This window comes from Eucalyptus grandis, chromosome 11 (assembly GCF_016545825.1).
Source record: "Eucalyptus grandis isolate ANBG69807.140 chromosome 11, ASM1654582v1, whole genome shotgun sequence".
NCBI classification, from domain to species: domain Eukaryota; kingdom Viridiplantae; phylum Streptophyta; class Magnoliopsida; order Myrtales; family Myrtaceae; genus Eucalyptus; species Eucalyptus grandis.
In genome coordinates, this window is record NC_052622.1 from 41006538 (window position 1) to 41023438 (window position 16901).

Genomic DNA, 16901 nt, shown 5'->3' on the forward strand with positions numbered 1-16901 from the left:
TTGCCAGAAAAGTTTCACTTTGGTCAACAAGCAAACACAAACTAAAGTCTCCTCTGTAATGTTCTCTCTGAAAGCAGCAAATGTGTACTTTTTTATTGTCATGTGGCTAGACAGGTATGGTTGTTAAGGCATTAGAACTGATAACCTTCAAAATTGACAAACAATGGAATGGGTCGAGACAATTCTAGGTCCAAGTAAGATTGGTCTAGCTTATGATGAGATAGAGAGCCTTATAAAATCTCTGGACTCCTAATTATAGATTATTTGTGAATGTGGAGGAATCTCGCAAACATGGAAAGGCTGCTTTTAGATTAGATAAATGCATTTAAGGACAAGAACAACCTCAACAAAATTCCATATTGGATATTTCACAGAGAAGTACACTAAATGCTCAATCGCACTTGCAGGAAATGACATCAAGAAGGATTTTACTTGGAGCAGACCACCCCGAGGAACTGCATTTATACAAGAAACATGTTCAGTGTCAGCAATAGAAAGAGATCATTTTAGAGAGGTGCTGATGTTGGTTGGATCTTGGAGATAAACTCACAACAGAACAAGAAGAAGCATGGACAACAAAAATTAAATCTCTACTCGCAAGATCAGGAAGCTGGCAACACATCATTTTAGAGGGAGATAACCTAAATGCAATCAAAGTATATCTTCTTCAGAGTCTCCTTGGTCAATGGAAGCCATCATAAATGATGTTAAGACATTGTGACAGAGAAGTCCTCCGTAACAGCAAGTTGGAATCCAAGCTCAGCAAACATGACAGCCCATGAACTAGCTAGAAGGAACCTTACTTTAAATATTAAAAATGCCCAATCCTCCTTTCGTTCTTCCAGTTAAAGCCACTGATACTCTCACTTTTGGTTTTGTAATTTCGGGACAGCTCTTGTGATTATCTTGTACACTCCTCTCTTTTCTATATAATATTGCTTAGTTGACTAGTGAAAGAAACAAAAATATCGTGATTCTGTATCCATAGCCTAAAACAAAATTTTCATAACCAAAGCATCCGAGGCAATACACCAACACCCAAACTTTAACCCTAAGTTTAAGAAAAAACTTATTTCTCAACGATTTAAAGAAATAATCAAATATGATCAAAAGAGAACCTCAATGTGGATGAGCCAACTTTGGAGCCAGATCTGAAAAACTTCCAGGAATGGTACGTGCACAAACACACTGCAACCCAAGCAAAGCACACACAGTTTCAGCTGAGGCTCAAACCCAGATCAGTTTCTCTTTTTTGGCACATCCACTTAAAGTAACACATAATTCATGAAATGAAATTATGCAGAGCTTGGACAAATTGCCTGTGCTTTTTACCCCAGCATCATGAACAAGATCAAGTTGACTAAAGCCTGCCACATTGAGATCATCAGCCAGTGATCAAGCCCTGGGGCCCTTGGAGTTGGAGTAGAGGAGAGTTGGAAGACAGCGACGGCGATGGGGGCACCAGGTCTCTCTTGGTCCACCCCCTCTACCGCATCAAAGGGCAAAGCAGGGTAGTGTTGGCCATCATTTGCCACCCCACTTGGCAGCAAAGTTGAACTGCTCGATCTTGACACATACTAAACATCCAAAGTCAACGACACAGTAGTAGAGATGGAGACATTGAGTATCCATCAATTTAGATAATGTTAATCATCACGATTTCTTTTTTCATTTTCCTTAGAAAATTGATATGCATTGTGTATTGGCAAAGATAATAATATACTTTCATCTGAAGAAACTATCAAGAAAAAATTAAAGGAATTCAAAGTTATAAATTATAATCTATAATTTCATTTCAAACTATAATTAGATTTTGACTAGCAATTTTTACCTTTTGCCTTTCTTAGAAATTTAGACTCATGCACACTTTATCCCTTAACTTGCAACACGTGAAACTTTCACAACACACAAATTTTACATGTATTAGCCAATCCACGACACTCTAACGTTAAATTATATTTTGATCATCAATTGGTAAAACCTTAAGCCACTTTCACTTATCAGCAAAGCACAAGTAATGAAAGTCCTGACTTGTCCCAGGGAAACACAGGATCAAAAGGGAAGAGCTAACAAGCAGCTCTCTTTCAGTTCAAGGCACCCTACATGTTGCCAAGATATACACAAAAAGGTTCGGTCTAACAAATATTAAAAATGTAAATGTGATTGTAACTGACAATACATTTCGAGTCCACGCACGTAGTTAAAAACCAGAAGACAATACACTGGGCGAAAAAAGTGCTGTGCTTAGTGCTTGGCGCTCATTTGAAAGTTAAAAGTAGAACAGGGGTTCGCTCATCATCGGCTGCGGTAAATAAGGTCGTGCAATACGCCATTTGAGGAATATAGTCATCATTTCCATTTGAAGCAATTCATGGACGCCCCCACAACATAATGGGCTGAGAAGATTCTTGCATCAGTTTTTGGTGCAAGGACAAGCCTAAATATCTATAATCAAGAGGTGCACCCATACTGTAGACCTTTTCTATTTCTAGAGGCTACCATATAAATCTCTGAATCCCAGGCTCATGATCCCAATGGAACGGTCGAAATAAAAACATTGACATTGTGAAAATATTTGTCACTACATAGAGGAAGCCCATCAGGAACCAATTTTGATTATCAGTAACATTAGAATGCAGCATCAAAAGATAGAACGGCACAGTGTAATATCTGAACTCGATCAATGGAGCAGGAACAAGAACTGCGGCGGTAGCTAGAAAATAAGCTACAATCCAGATCCTTTTTTGAGACCTTCCTGCCATTAAAAAAAATAAAAACCACCTTTTGCTTCACTATATGAGTTCAGATAAAGTTGAGTCAAAAGAGATGTGTACTGATCAAAACTAGCATGTTGGCAGTGGACTCACCCAAAACACTGAAAATTGAAAGCCATGAGTATGTGTAAAGCGGAACCAGAAGATATTTCATGGACCAGTGTGCATTGATGACCTTCCGCCATAGATAGAACGGATAGTGCCGATTATCAGCAAGGAGGTAGGGATGGGCCATGCTGCATGGTCAAATTTCCAGAGTGATGAATCAGGGGTAAGAACCAAATGCAGATGCAAACTTTCACAGATTTGTTTCTAAATTGTGAGATGAATTGCCAATTGTGAAATCATATAGTTCTCTATATTGAAACATTTATGCATGTCCATTAGCAAAAGTTACTTGTTTTTTACTTCAAGCACAGTTAATTTTTAATAAGCACAATGGTTAACTAATCTGACCTGAAAAAATGAACTGAGAGGAAACTGGCACAAATAGCCAAAAGAACTTGAAGAAAACTTAGAGGTCTATTTCTCCACAAAGACTCGAAGATTCTTGTAGCTTGACCCCACGAGAAATGCACAGGAGCCATGGCAAGTGTAGAAACCAGACCAAAGTACATTACCTGTGCAAAATGAGGAGAAACAGCGTGTGCATCTTTCGCACCTATAGCATAAGGATGTAAGGTGAGAACTAAACCCAAAACAACCTAAAACAGGAACGAAAAACAGGAGAGACAGAGACAGTCATATAAAGAATAATGAAAATGAATTTTACCAAGCACTATGCCTCCGTTCCACCTGATGAATGCAATAAAGGCCATGAGGATCATGACAAAGGGTACAAATTGCACTGAAATGTCCCACTTCATATGCCAAGAAGTTAACAAAATGGCCTTAATCTCATCTAGCAAACCTGATAAAAACGGAAGAAGAAAAAACAGTTCAACTAATGTGCATAGTCTTTCATGAGCTGATGTGCATCAGCAGATTGATAACAATTGTTTCAGGAAACCTGGCATCTCAGATGAAAGGATATTTGCAGTAGGTCTAACAATTTCATCAGTATCCACTGCACCATTGTTCTTTCGCCTTCTCAAATTTGAGCTGATATTACTATTCTTCTGAATTGGCTGACTTGGGTCATTGATTGAACCATCAATATCAGCTACTTTTACATGACACTTTCCAGAAAGAAGAGTAACGTCTATAATTCCAGCACAGGCAGCAAAAAGCATCCATACAATATTTGTTTGCCTTACAATTACAGACAAGGCACCTAGCTGCAAAAGACATTTATGAGAAAAGTTACTCAAAACTAGACAAATGACTAAATATCATTAAACTTCACTTCCGTATTAATCACTAGAGAGTACTTTTAATCATCAAGACTGAAGGAGTCAGTTCAATGCAATATTTTTTTCCTTCAAACTCATGACAAAGAACTCTATTCATCTCAATATGGATTGAAATGATTCAATAATGTCATCCAAAATCGCAAAAGAAAGTAAGATGTAAAATCTTCCAGCGCCTAGAAACAACTAAATACATAAGAAATCTACTTAATGACAAAAGCACAAAAAGAATGCATATAGAAATATAGAAAGGAGTTGGTAGATCAATTAAAGAATGAATACATCATCCGAACAAATGAAATTCTTCACAGATAAATATGATAGACGGCATGCAATAATTCTGCATCCTGCACATATATAATTGGGACCAGAAATAGGCAAATATGATTGGACAACATGACGAGATTGATTAAAAAAAAAGGTCGACCTTCTAGGCATCATTCAAGAAATATTCAAACTAGAAATATTTATTTTTCTAGAACTAGACTCTTCTTCAACTTTATGTCTCCATCTGATCTCTAGATGACTGAAGCTCGTCCAGCACATACAATTAGTTCATCAATTCTATCAATCTTTTCATTTTGCTCTTCTCCACACTCTACACTTCCTTCTGACACTCAAACCATTTCCAACAAGAGCCTTACTGCAATGTGAAAATTAAAAGTATCTTACTGAAAAGCTTAGCTAAGGAAAGCATACTCACTAGTGCACTTATCCAGTATCTCTTCTTCAAGCAAGCGAGATACATGGCCAGAACCATAGTAAGGGATGCAGCATCAGTGTAATACAGGAAAGTGAAGAACCATTGTAGAGGATACAATGCTAAAACCACTGCACATGCTGTAGCATTCCTATCGTTGACCCTGGGTCTCAATAGTGTCATTATCTCGTATACAAGAACACTGCATATCACGGCCAAGACACCATTCACGGAACGAAGAATTGCTGGTGAGCAAATATCCAGAAAAGATGAGATTGCTCGAGTAAAGATCATCCCTGGGTACAAAATCCCAACATAGGCAAGTGAGAGATAGTACCTGAAAAAAAAATTACCAGTCAACTTCTATAACTCAATCTCTCCCCTAAAACAGTACCTAAGTAATAATTCGATGGTTTTTTCCCCTTGGCTGCAATCTTGTCAAAAGTGAGAAAATGGCAAACATTGCAGGCCTTGGCAAACTACACCAAAATCAAGCACCGCAAAACTTATTGCCCTTCTCCTATAGAAGGGGGAAAAGAAAAGAAAAACTGATCACAACATACAATTACTCGAAAAGGACCAGAATTGGCTCGATGAGAACTCCATTGAGTTAGTCAATTCATGATTTGGTTTCAGTCACGAGGTTTACATAAAGAAAAGGTAAACGCGCTCTCCTTGCAGCCCCTCAAATATCTGCATACATCTAACAAAGTCTTCTCTTCACTTCCAATTGCCTCGCAATACAGCTTTGAGCTCAATAATCGTCATAAACGTTAATAAAAGAGAACCCTCTTCCATGCACGACCGGTACGAAATGCTGTCCATCCTAATTCCTACACCCAGTCCACTACCGATCAAATCTAGCACAACCATCATCCTTGTCTCTTGATAAAGCAGAGAACTTTAAAAAAGAAAAAAGAAAAGACAGTAAGATGCCTAAAAGGGAAGTGAACAAGAGCAAATACAAGCCAGGAGGGGTGGTGATCATGGGATCCCAACTTCTGAAATCGCCTCTGCAGTACTGCTGCGCCTGAGGAACATGAAAGATCTCGTCCTGCACGCCAATTCGGACAACAAGCGAGAGCCATCAGCAGAAAGATTCGACCCACAAAGAGATTGCCCCCAACTCCGAAGAATCGGAAGAAAGTTTTCTCCATCACCACTCCCCAATCCACTCACCATGTAAGGCTCGGGAACGACGCGGTTCACGAGCACGGACACGGGCACGACCCATAAGGTCACGATCGCCGCGACCGCGACTCTGCCCATCGATCTCGCTCCACCTCGGCCCTCGCGGAATCGGACAATGCCGGACGACCGAACTGAACCAAAACACGGCAAACCTTTTCGCTACTTCTTCCGCGTCGGACCGTTCCGCGCTCTGCAGAGCAGCAAAGATGGAGAGGATGTCGGGTCGAGAAGAGCTCCGACCCGAGTCCATTCGATTGGGCCGGTCTGGACGGGCCGAGCTCACGCCCCGTGGCGTTTAGCGGGAATAAGAACGAAATGGAGATATTATATTTGATTTTGCCGAAATTACATGGGGAATAAAATTAGAAATGATAGAAGTATCAAAATTAGAAATGATAGAAGTATCTCCACTATGACCTGGAGGGAGGTCCCTGTCCTCTCCTAGCATACTAGGCGGATAAACCCCGATGAAAGGACATAAAATAAAAGGTCCTGAGCATGACCTAAAACTGTTAAGTCAAATCTTACAGAAATACCCTGCTTGTAAGACGCGACTTAAAAACCATACGAAATAGTCCAAAAGTGGGAAGACAAAGGAGGAATTCCTAGAGTTACCTTCTGCGTCTATAAAATTGATCCTGGATAAAGGTAGCTTCTACGCCTCGATAAATATAGTGGCTAGGCTAATAGCCCGTAAGACTAGGTCCTAAGCATGACCTTAAACTGCTTCACCTTGAGTAGGGCATCCCAAGGTGCCTTATCCCCTATAGGTGGATAAGGAAAAAAGGGATAATGCCCCCACTCTAGCCACGGCACCTCTGGCGCCGGAATCCCACATGGAGGGAGGCCATTGTCATCTCCTAACTTACTAGGCTGATAAACCCCCGATGAAAGGATCGTGAGGCTGCTCCCTCCCGGGTGGCTGGCTGACGGGCCGAGCTCACGCCCCGTGGCATTTAGTGGGAATAAGAACGAAATGGAGATATTATATTTGATTTTGCCGAAATTACATGGGGAATAAAATTAGAAATGATAGAAGTATCTCCACTATGCTCTTTGCTGTTGTGGTCGAATAATAAAAAAACCTAGTCTCCACCGTCACCGGAAGTGGCCGTGGTCGTGGGGGGAGGGTCAGAGGTCAGGCTCAAAGGGGGAGAGCACGAAAAAAAAAAAAAGTGTCAGTCAAGATTTGGTCGAATTTGAATCGAGTGTTGTGAGGACAAGAAATGAGTGGACACGTGCCGTGATCTCAAAATAAGGTACCAAATAAATGCACGGTTAGGGACATTAGATGTGTGTTTGCAAAAGTCCTTCAAGATCGTAGTAATTGCCATCTGTGAATTTTTTAGGGAATATTATTAAATTGGTCATAAACATATTACACGGACACTAATTCGATTATTCTAAACTTTTGAAAATTATCAATGTTATCTTAAACTTTTATTCATAAATTCCAATGTAGTTCTTTAGCCAATTGCCACCATGAAATTGGAATCACTGAGGATGTCATTTCAAGTAAAGTTATTCATGCTAATATACCACGTTAGACGCATAGTAATAGTAAAACGATATGTTAGTAATTCTCGTCATTATTGATTGAAAAGGGCTACAATTGTTTTTTTATAAATAGTTGTAGAATTCCATTAACAAAATTAAAATATTTATAATTGAATCGATATTCATATAATAATTTTAAAATTGATCTGGCAATTATCTCAAGTCTTCTACATCTCCAATGGGGCTAGAGACCTTATGCTGAAAGTCGGAGAGGTCCCTCACGGTCACCCTTTGCATCTCTTGGTTTTACTAAAATTTTGATTTTATTATCGTGACGTGGGATACGGTCTCTTTGCAGATTTTTTTTAGCTGGAAGATTGCAAGCACTTTCGTTTAATCCAAGTGCATTAACTTCGAAATACACATTTCAAGGACTTGATTGCACATCATTGGCAGAAGTCAACGCCAGGGTGGTCATTGCAAAAGGTGAAGCATTAGGGGCAGAATTGCTATAACCCCAAAATTCAGGGGGGCGTGGTGTAATTCTTCTAACAAGAACGGGGGTCGTACCTCCGAGAACAGATACGACGCCGTTTCTTCAAAACCAGTTCAAATTCGGAACGGCGCGACTTCTCGCACGTCCTCCGCCTCCCTCCCGAGCCAAAAGGCCATCGCCGGAACGAGAGCGGCGATCGATGCCGGACACCGACGATCTCTTCTCGAAACCCTAGCCTGCCTTCACCATCCCATCTTCTCCTCCTTCTCCTTCGCCTCCATTGCGATCTCCGTGATGACCTCGCATGTCGCTCCTTGCTCCATCGACGACAAGGACCTCGACGACGCCGCGCTGTGGGCGTTGATGGACTCCGCCGCCGCCTCCTCCCTCTCCTCCAAGCCTCGCAAGCTGCTCCCGACCAAGCACTCCGCTCACCAATCCCCGACTCCCGTCTCCTACCACTCTCCTCCGGCCCTCGCCTTCCCCGCCAAGTGCGGCAAGCGAGCTCACCACTCGCCGCGCGCGGACTCGGATTCCGGGTTCCTCAGGGACGGGGAGGTCGTGCAGGAGCCGGTGGACAGCGGTTACAGGCCGCCGCAGCCGCCGCCGCCGCCGCCGCCGCAGAAGGTCGCCAGGTATTGCGGCTACGAAGCGAGCGAGACCAGTCCCCTGCCGCTGGTGCGGAGCGTGCAGCGGACGCCGACGGCGCAGGCTCGTCCGTCGCCGGAGGCGTACTTGTCGCCGGAGATCTCGAGGTCGGCAATGAGCTCGCCGGGGTACTATGTGCAGAGCGAGGAGAAGGAGGCCATGAGGCACTGCTTGAACGGGAAGTTTCCTACGGTTTCGCTGTTCAAGGAGTATCAGAATGCTGCCATGGCGGTATGTTTGATGCATTTAGCTTCGGATTCCGATTTTATTGTGCTCTGTACCGTAGGAAACGTGCATGTGCAAAGTGTTTGCGTTATTATGCGATAGGAATTTAATTAACTGAATACTCCCGTGAACTCGCGTGTTCCTTCATGCTAGCTGTCCTGTTGCTTTGGATTCTATGAATAACTATCACCGTCATGTTTTGCAGTTTTGGGATGAGAACTGTATTCTGGGTAGTAGAAGTAGTAGAAGATTATACATTCACGAAATACTGAGGACGTGTTCATTCTTCGTATGCTCTGTTACTAGATAATAAGTTAATAACCTGGACGAGAAATAAGTAGAGTTTGGAGAAAACTTTCCATTAAGGACAATTGTCATGGAGGTGCTGCAGCGGCCATGGTCCAACAACAGCTGCCACTGCTGGGTTGCTGGCAGTGATCATTTTATTCCGTTTTTCTGTTTTTTTTTCCCCAAAGAGCTTGATTTTGTCTTGCCAAATTTATTTTCTTTAGTAGTCTAGTCTTATTCAATGCAAACCAAACACTCACTGCGTCAGTATATGCCTGTACAGGATCTTGGATTCTGTCATTTCCTAGACAAGGTGTTAGGTAAAATCGGGTGGTTTTTTTACGATATCCTATCTGGAAGTACAGTATACCGTATGTGTTGTCTAAGTAAGTAAAGCAATTTTAGTGAGGGAAGAGGTTAGGACGAACCAACCGTAAAATTGGAGACCAATAGATACCAAAGATTCAGCAGCTTTGGGAAACAATATACTGAAGGATGGAAAACTTGATGGGAATGTACCTCACAGGACACGAGTAGGAGATATGGATGGAGAGGTACATCTGGCAAATTTTGAGATTGCAAATATCAGTTAAGCTTGAGGATGAAATTTTATTGGATAGCAGTGAGGCTGGCGATGCTTTACATTGCACTTAGCAGGAAAAGGCTTTCCTAATATTGATTTTAATGGTGGTGTTGTCGTCGTTGCTGCTGTCCAGCTAAAACCCATGCATCATTACCTCTTAGAAGATTCTGGCCTTATGTTTGTACTTTTGTTATACGCAGGAAATAGTATCTAGAGAGGAAGAAAACTATTTTCTATTACTTATAGAAAGAGTCCAGTATTGTTTGGCCCAAGCATAGGAACTATGCTGCAGAAAGGTGCATTGTGGTCATGATGAAATGATAAAGATTTTTCAAAGGAAAAAAAGTCATCGAATTTCTCTAGAAGATAAATATTGATTAAAATTGAGAGAATTACCAGTTGATGAGAAAGTACCTAGTCGGAATTTATGAAAAAGGCTGTATAGGTTGCTCAAAGCATTTCTTTTCCAGCATCTTCCCATTAGCCATCATGAGTAAGGCTAGTTGTTTTCTTTTTTCTCCTTTAGGGTCCACCTTCTAAAGCATGATGCCTAAACTGGCCAACTTGCAGAGTTTAAATATAGTCACTGTCTTCACTTTTATTAGGTTTCTTAGATGCATCACAGAAAGATGAGATGATGAATGAGTACTTAGCTCAGGGTGCACATGCATACAATCTCCCCTTCATCTGTGATCCAAGGATGTCGGCTGTTGCTTCTTGACTGCTCGATCTGTGTTATTTTTGCAAGTAAACAGGTCTGCCTTCACTTTTTAACACACGATTCTTTTTGTTTAACTGGACAGATTCTGGAGAAGACTGACTACACAATGATTTCTGGCAACCCATTTATAAAGAAGTCAGGTACTTTTATCACATATTATAGTTTTAAGATGGTATGGTAGATGTGACGAGAAGCATTTCGTGTTACAGGTTGGAGAAAAATATCATTCTACTTCAATCTTTCTTATGAAATCAGAGATAAGACGATTGAATTTGACGAGAACAGGAATGTACAGCGTGCTGAATTTGTCATCCGAGCATACATGCAGTATGTTCTGTCTTTTGGCTTCTGTCATGAATGCATGATTTAGTCAACTATTTAAGGCTACTTCACTACTCTTACAAATCTCACCTGCCGTTACATATGATCCTTTTGACTAGGGGTGGTCGGTTTTCTGATGGATGGGGCTCATGTGAGCGGCGAGAGAAGAGATTTTCAAAACCAAATCATGATATTCCTAGCACAGCCGAAACTAGAGCCAAAAATAGAGCCTCCCAGGTAATCTCCATCGATGTCCAAACTTCATTGCTTGGCTCGTATTTGCATAATTCAGTAAGATACTTTCAATTGCAAAAGTGGCAAGCTTTTAATGCTCTTTATTGGCAAAAACAATACATGCAAATAGGCAACTATTGGAGCTAATCAACAAGTTATAATTTTACAGCCTTTTGGCATCCATATGTTGTATAAGGAGCTCTCATGATTGACTTGTTTCACAGATTCCCCAACTCGCAGCATTTGTTTCTCTACTTTTGTGATGGGTTGGTTTTTGGGTGGGCCCTTCAGGTATTCGAGTTTTGGCTAGGTTGTTCTGGTTTTAGCCACCGCTGAGTATGTCATCCAAAGCATAAGATCTAGTTACCGATTATGACATCTAGTACTTCTTGTTATAATAACCTCAGCAGTTATTCTAAATTTAAGTATGCATATACTTCAAATCGAGTATGTTATCATGCTGTGGTCAAGCTCATCAATGCTTAGGCTTGATAGACATCATCCTATCCTAATTGAACTTTTATTTTTAGTTCACAATATATAAACTTTATTGTAAAGATAGATATAGAAAAATTATCCATTTATCTAACATATATCAATATGTGAAAAAATAATCAAGCTCCGTTAACATTTAAATTGAGCAAACATAAGTTCTACTCCTTGAAAAACCCTACATTAAATAACAACTGTGATGAAATGAGGATTTTGTCGTCTTAGGCCTGTTTTTGTCTAATCAATGGTGGCCAAAAACTCATTTGGTTGTGTTTGGTTAGACCAAAGATGACAAAAGACATTTCATTGCCTTTGCTTGGATCAAAGGCGACAAAAATTGCTGTGTCTCACCTTCGTGTAATTTCAATCTTACAGAAGGTAACGAAAATAAAAACATTGTCACAACAGCAGTGGATCACTGCTTTTGTTGCAAAAGGACTGGTTTGGTCTATTTTAGTGCTATAAAACACAGGTTTTGTCGCGTTTGTTAGGAGCAATGGTGATGAAATGATAGTTCTGTCGCCTTTGTTGAGTTGTTGATCTTATAAAAGGAGAGAATAAAACTTTGTCATTGTTGCTCAGACCAAATGTGATGAGATTCAATTTCGTTGCCATACAAATAATCTATGGCGATGAATCACCACTTTTGTCACCAAAGGACTGGTCTCGTCTACTCTAACGTGATGAAAATAACGAGTTTCTTCAAGCTTGGTGGGAGCCGTGGGGACGAAATGTGTTAGTTTGTCGCATTTGATGAGTTCTCAGTCTTATGAAAGGCGAAAAAAAAATAGGACTGTCTTGCTCTTTCACAACACACAGGCGATGGAATGCATAATTTGTCTCCATTGTTCTGTCCTAGTGAGATGAATTCTTAGTTTTATTGCTGAAGTTTGGATTTGGTTAGCTTGGACACAATGAAACTACTTTATCGTCGTACTAGGGTGGAGCAATGGCAACAAATTTTTTAATTTTGTTGTGGTTTGTCTTGCAATGGTGACAAATTGATTGGCCTACAGTGACTTAGTCCATCTATAGTGATAGAGCTATTTTTGTCGCTAGATAATTTCATTGCCATAGCTCTGTTTTCTCGTTTTGTGGAACAAAGTCTCTTTCAATTCACTGGTAACATTTGAAACAAATTGGGATTGCTCTGACAAAGTTCAATTGGAGGATCTGCAGAATGTCTCTCGGGGGGTTTTCTTTACCTTGGGAGGGGCTAGCGGGAGACTTCGTGCATCCTTTGAGTCAATATTCTCTAAGAAAGGATCTCTTGCTACTGAGGCGGCTCGTATTTTTCTTATATTGTCTTGCCAGTGAAGGAAGTCCTTTAGCTTATTACTGTTCTAAGCAGGAAATGTGAAATATATCGCTTATGTTCACCTGCAAACGCATAACAAAGGGAAAACGGCAAATTTGGTATATGAGATACGCTGCGTCTGCCTCACAAATCTCCAAGAATGTTATGATATGTTAGAACTGATAATTTGGTCTAAGTCACTGGTAGAAAAATTGGTTCTACTCTCTTCAGATGCATGTCCTAGTTTTCCTCCTGAAGATGTCTCATCCTGTATCATGCAGGACTTGCTGGGTATTGGGGAGTATCGTCCTGGCGCAAGCCGTGCTCCGTGAAGAGTAACTCTTCTCTTTCTGGCACAGACTCTTTAGCTCTTACGATTCTCCATGACCTGTGTTGTATGTTTGTGTAACAAAAACGGTTGTTTTTAGCCACCGATAGCAATAATCAATTCTTGGAGTGGGAAGCAGAAGAAATTCGGGAAACCATACAGAATGTCCCGGCATCCCAATCTCTCATTGTTATACCTGAATTTACTCATGTAATTGCTCATTACAGAGTAAACTTGTGACTCGTATTTCCGAAGCTTTTTGCTGACGATCTTATCAGTTTGTTGGATTTCGTGGCCTGATGTAGGCTGGTGACAAACCGAACAGAGACCTGGCCCTTGATTCGGAACTGTGAAACTGTTTCTTCCTTCCTCTTGGAACATTCAACCAGTCCCGCGCGGTATGCAATTCCCAAAGGTATCCATAAATCCAGGAGGTTGATCCCATGGAATGTCCATGTTTGAACTTAATGTAGTATATGAAGATGGTCGCTTGTATGGTTTTTGTTATTGTTGTCATGGTAGAAAAAAAAGAAAAATTAATTGCCATTTATTAAAGGAGCATGTGCGGTTCGTGTGCGGATCCCACCTTCCACGTTATCTTTACAATAGTAATTCTCCCACAATGTTTACTCAATAAAAAAATTTCTTCTGTCCCATTATTCTTTTTATATAAGAAATTGGTGGTGACACGAGTAATAATGACTCAAATTCAATATGAAATTAAGATTTTTATGATAAAATCAAAAGATGATCAGGATGGAGCCCTCAATGTGTCATCCCACCGTTTCAATTCAGCCAAAATTGGTGCATTCAGGTCTTAACGAGGGCCATTCCAGACCGTTTAGCTCTGTCATGTTGTTCTTTCAGGCTAAATAAACACTTCGATTTCGAAAAATGGGGGGTCCAATTTAGAAAGGGAAAGGTCATGAGCAGGAAGCAGCGGTGTAACAGTCCGTGCCCCTTCCCTCGGTGGGGCCATTTCGTACCTTTTTTCCCTCCCTCCCTCTCTCTCTGGCTCTCGATTCACGTACGAAACTTTTAAAAAAATCCAACCTCTCTCTCTTCTCCTCTTCTCTTCACTCCACTCCCACCAGCTGAATTCATGGATGCAGAGGACCAACCCATCTGTCAGATATAACTTAGACTCCTCTTCTCTTCGCTCCACTCCACCACCTGAATTCATAGTTGCAGTGGCCCAACCCAACCGTAAGCCAGATGTCCTTCTCTGCACCTTCTCTCTCTCATGGTTTTTAAAATTGTCAAAGTAAACTCGGCCTGGACTCGCCCATGTGAAAGCAATGTTTCTTTTTCTCGATGCACGTCAGGCTCGTTAGAGAGGATATACCGTTTACATTGCTGCTCCGCCTTTCGTTTTGTTTATTGGGTCCGAGGGGTTGCCATTTTAATCACCCCTTTTAGAAATCATCCTCACTGGACGCACATCGCTTTTGCAGCAGCTATTGGGGGGTGGGTTCTTAAAAAGCAGAGAAAGAACACGGTCGCTCCTCTGGCCCTGATGACTTTACCATCCTTGCCTCCCTCTTAGAATGCAGCAGTCCCCGAAGCTCTCTTCTTGAAGTGGGGGGATAGACAGACTCATGGCTCAGCAGGTCGTTTCTTTACTCGCCTCCTGTAAATGGGAAGTTTCGCTTCGCATGCAGTATTTCCTGTTTCCTGGTTTTTGACTGCCGCGTGTTTGATGAAATGCGTGTTCAGGAAGGCGGGTGGCCTCTGGGGCTGCAACCATTGAATGCCAGAGTTGGGGTTGTGAGGAATCGCGGGTGCTCCGGATCAGCCTCGTTCAGCACGCTCCTCACCGGTTCTCCCAGTGACACTTCTTCAGATCCTGATACAGAAGTGAGTTGCGTGTATATTATATGGGAGTGCGTCGGATATGTTGAAGCTTAGTTTCCTGTTATTTCGTCTAGAATCACTTGTGAGTTAAATATTAATTTCCTGTTAAAAGACGGCCTTGAGATACTTACTGTGCAATTCGTGGATGTGCGAGTTACATGGCTGGAAATAAGTATATCTCGCATCAAGTACTTCACTAGGCGGTGATCAATTCTTTTGCCACTTGAGTTTGTACCATGATCTCGGTAGAAATGAATAGCCTGGCCAGCATCAAAGTCAAAATTTGCTCTGAATCCATCATAGGAAAGATGCTCTGTCGGCCTGTCAAAACCACTTTTGTCCACCACTGAAATTGATCATTTCTTTAGATTGCTCATAAAATTTAGTGGCCTATGAATTGCCCTCATGATTGTCATTGATCATGCTTCAGAGACTTTCTTGCTTATCTCATCTTTAGCTATATTTGGTTGACAAGGAGTGTCGTATACTAATGTTAGTAGATGTTTGTTGGGGAAACTGTTTTGGTCATGTTGTGTTGTTAGCTTTCAGTCTGAGATTGGAAACGAACATGTCCCTTTCTCATCCTTTCGGTGAAGAGCAAGTCAATGTCCTAATGTCGTAGGTTAGCGAGTGTCGAGGAATTGGAGAAACACCGATGAACTTCATTTCTTTGTCTGTAAGAGGAATCCACGGCTGAATACACTGAAACCTTTTCGAATTTCATCTGTTGGTTTTCATTTGACCCGGAACCTTTTCTCATCAACTAATATAACTAGTATTAACTAGTTTTCACTCCATCCCAGCTCCTTCTGCCCATGTGAATGGTCAACTAGATGGTTCAGTTCTTGAGGATGTTGTGTAAAATGGCCTTATACTAGGAGTCCAGTTTATCTTTTAAACATTCAATGAAGCATTGCAATACTCTAGATGATACCTGATACTTGGCATGTGTAAGTACTGTACAGTTGTTCTATTTTCGTTTTTGTCCTGATGGGACTGTTATGCATCGTGCATGTGTAATTGCTTATTTTGTATCCTAGCTTCTCCATGCTTTTATTTGAGATCTTTTATGCTATCAATTTCAGTCAACCGGGTCCTTCCATGACAAAAGCATCACACTCGGGAGCCTAATTGGTGCTTCTAGCATTCTAGAACTTCCAAGACGGTCAGCAAGGATGAGAATTGCTGAAAGTTCTAGAGACAGAAGGAGTTACAAATCCAAATCCTGGTTCTTCTCTCTCTGCTCGAAGCTCAACACAGACGCTGTGACCATCAATGGTGCTCAATCCCTCGGTTACTTTCTAGAAGCAGAAAGAAGGGCCGCCGGTGGTTACAGGAGAAATAGCAACCTGACACTTTGCCGGCCCAGTTACCTCAAGCAAGATCTTCCTGCTTCAGATTCAAGAGCGCTGTGTGTTGGTGGACAAGTGGCTACTAACTTGGCCATTCCCACAGGTGCAGACAGGAAGAGGAAACCGCGAAAGGTACAGGTAGATGATTTGAATGCTTATGGAGTTCCCTTATTCTTTTCATGTTTGAGAGGACAAATCATTGGATGATGGCTTGAGATAGCATCTTTATCTATTGGTAACAAACTAATGGTTGCTTTGAGTATTTGGGACTCGCTGATAAAAAATTGAATTGCATCTTTTTGAAGTCGATTTCATCAGTCACTGTTCACTGAGCCTGATTCTTAATGAAACTGTACCAATCATTTTACTTCTCAGGTTTATCATGGTCCATAGCTTTCATTTGAAACCGTGTATTTCCATGTTCTGTCTCCAGATATGAAAGATTAGATTGAGACATAATTAGAAGCCGGGTTCACAATCATTGCATCGAATTTCTTCCATACTCAGGAAGGGCTTTGGAAATGAAAGTGTATTTTAGGGTTTGGTCGTTT

At 41.2% G+C, this 16901-nt stretch overlaps 3 protein-coding genes across 9 annotated transcripts; 2 read left to right on the plus strand and 1 right to left on the minus strand.

The window, feature by feature from the left end:
• Positions 1–286: 286 nt before the first annotated feature.
• Positions 287–6207, minus strand: LOC104426472 (dol-P-Glc:Glc(2)Man(9)GlcNAc(2)-PP-Dol alpha-1,2-glucosyltransferase). Of its 5 annotated transcripts, XM_039304877.1 has the most exons (10): positions 6003–6206; positions 5789–5877; positions 4827–5160; positions 3784–4051; positions 3547–3684; positions 3231–3435; positions 2868–3010; positions 1333–2755; positions 1119–1188; positions 287–455 (listed from the first exon to the last, which is right to left on the minus strand). In XM_039304877.1, exons 1-8 carry the CDS (start codon positions 6090–6092, stop codon positions 2496–2498), a joined length of 1527 nt encoding a protein of 508 aa, XP_039160811.1. In that variant the 5' UTR covers positions 6093–6206; the 3' UTR covers positions 287–455; positions 1119–1188; positions 1333–2495. The 5 variants fall into 5 exon arrangements, with proteins under 5 accessions (XP_039160811.1, XP_010037838.2, XP_018721061.2 ...); XM_010039536.3 differs by having other exon boundaries at positions 287–1188; XM_018865516.2 differs by lacking the exon at positions 6003–6206 and having other exon boundaries at positions 287–1188; positions 4827–5119.
• Positions 6208–8140: 1933 nt separating this feature from the next.
• On the plus strand, positions 8141–16678 carry LOC104426475. 3 transcript variants are annotated; one of them, XM_010039541.3, is made up of 9 exons: positions 8141–8886; positions 10555–10612; positions 10682–10799; positions 10913–11030; positions 13098–13354; positions 13450–13559; positions 14599–14754; positions 14861–15001; positions 16084–16678. In XM_010039541.3, the coding sequence occupies exons 1-5, from the start codon at positions 8302–8304 to the stop codon at positions 13146–13148; spliced, it is 930 nt and encodes a 309-aa protein (XP_010037843.2). In that variant the 5' UTR covers positions 8141–8301; the 3' UTR covers positions 13149–13354; positions 13450–13559; positions 14599–14754; positions 14861–15001; positions 16084–16678. The 3 variants fall into 3 exon arrangements, with proteins under 3 accessions (XP_010037843.2, XP_010037842.2, XP_039160196.1); XM_010039540.3 differs by having other exon boundaries at positions 13098–13559; XM_039304262.1 differs by having other exon boundaries at positions 13098–13559; positions 14865–15001.
• On the plus strand, positions 14743–16743 carry LOC104426473 (uncharacterized protein At3g17950). The gene is made up of 4 exons (XM_018864977.2): positions 14743–14754; positions 14861–15001; positions 16084–16482; positions 16726–16743. The coding sequence occupies exons 1-4, from the start codon at positions 14743–14745 to the stop codon at positions 16741–16743; spliced, it is 570 nt and encodes a 189-aa protein (XP_018720522.1).
• The last annotated feature ends 158 nt before the right edge of the window (positions 16744–16901 follow it).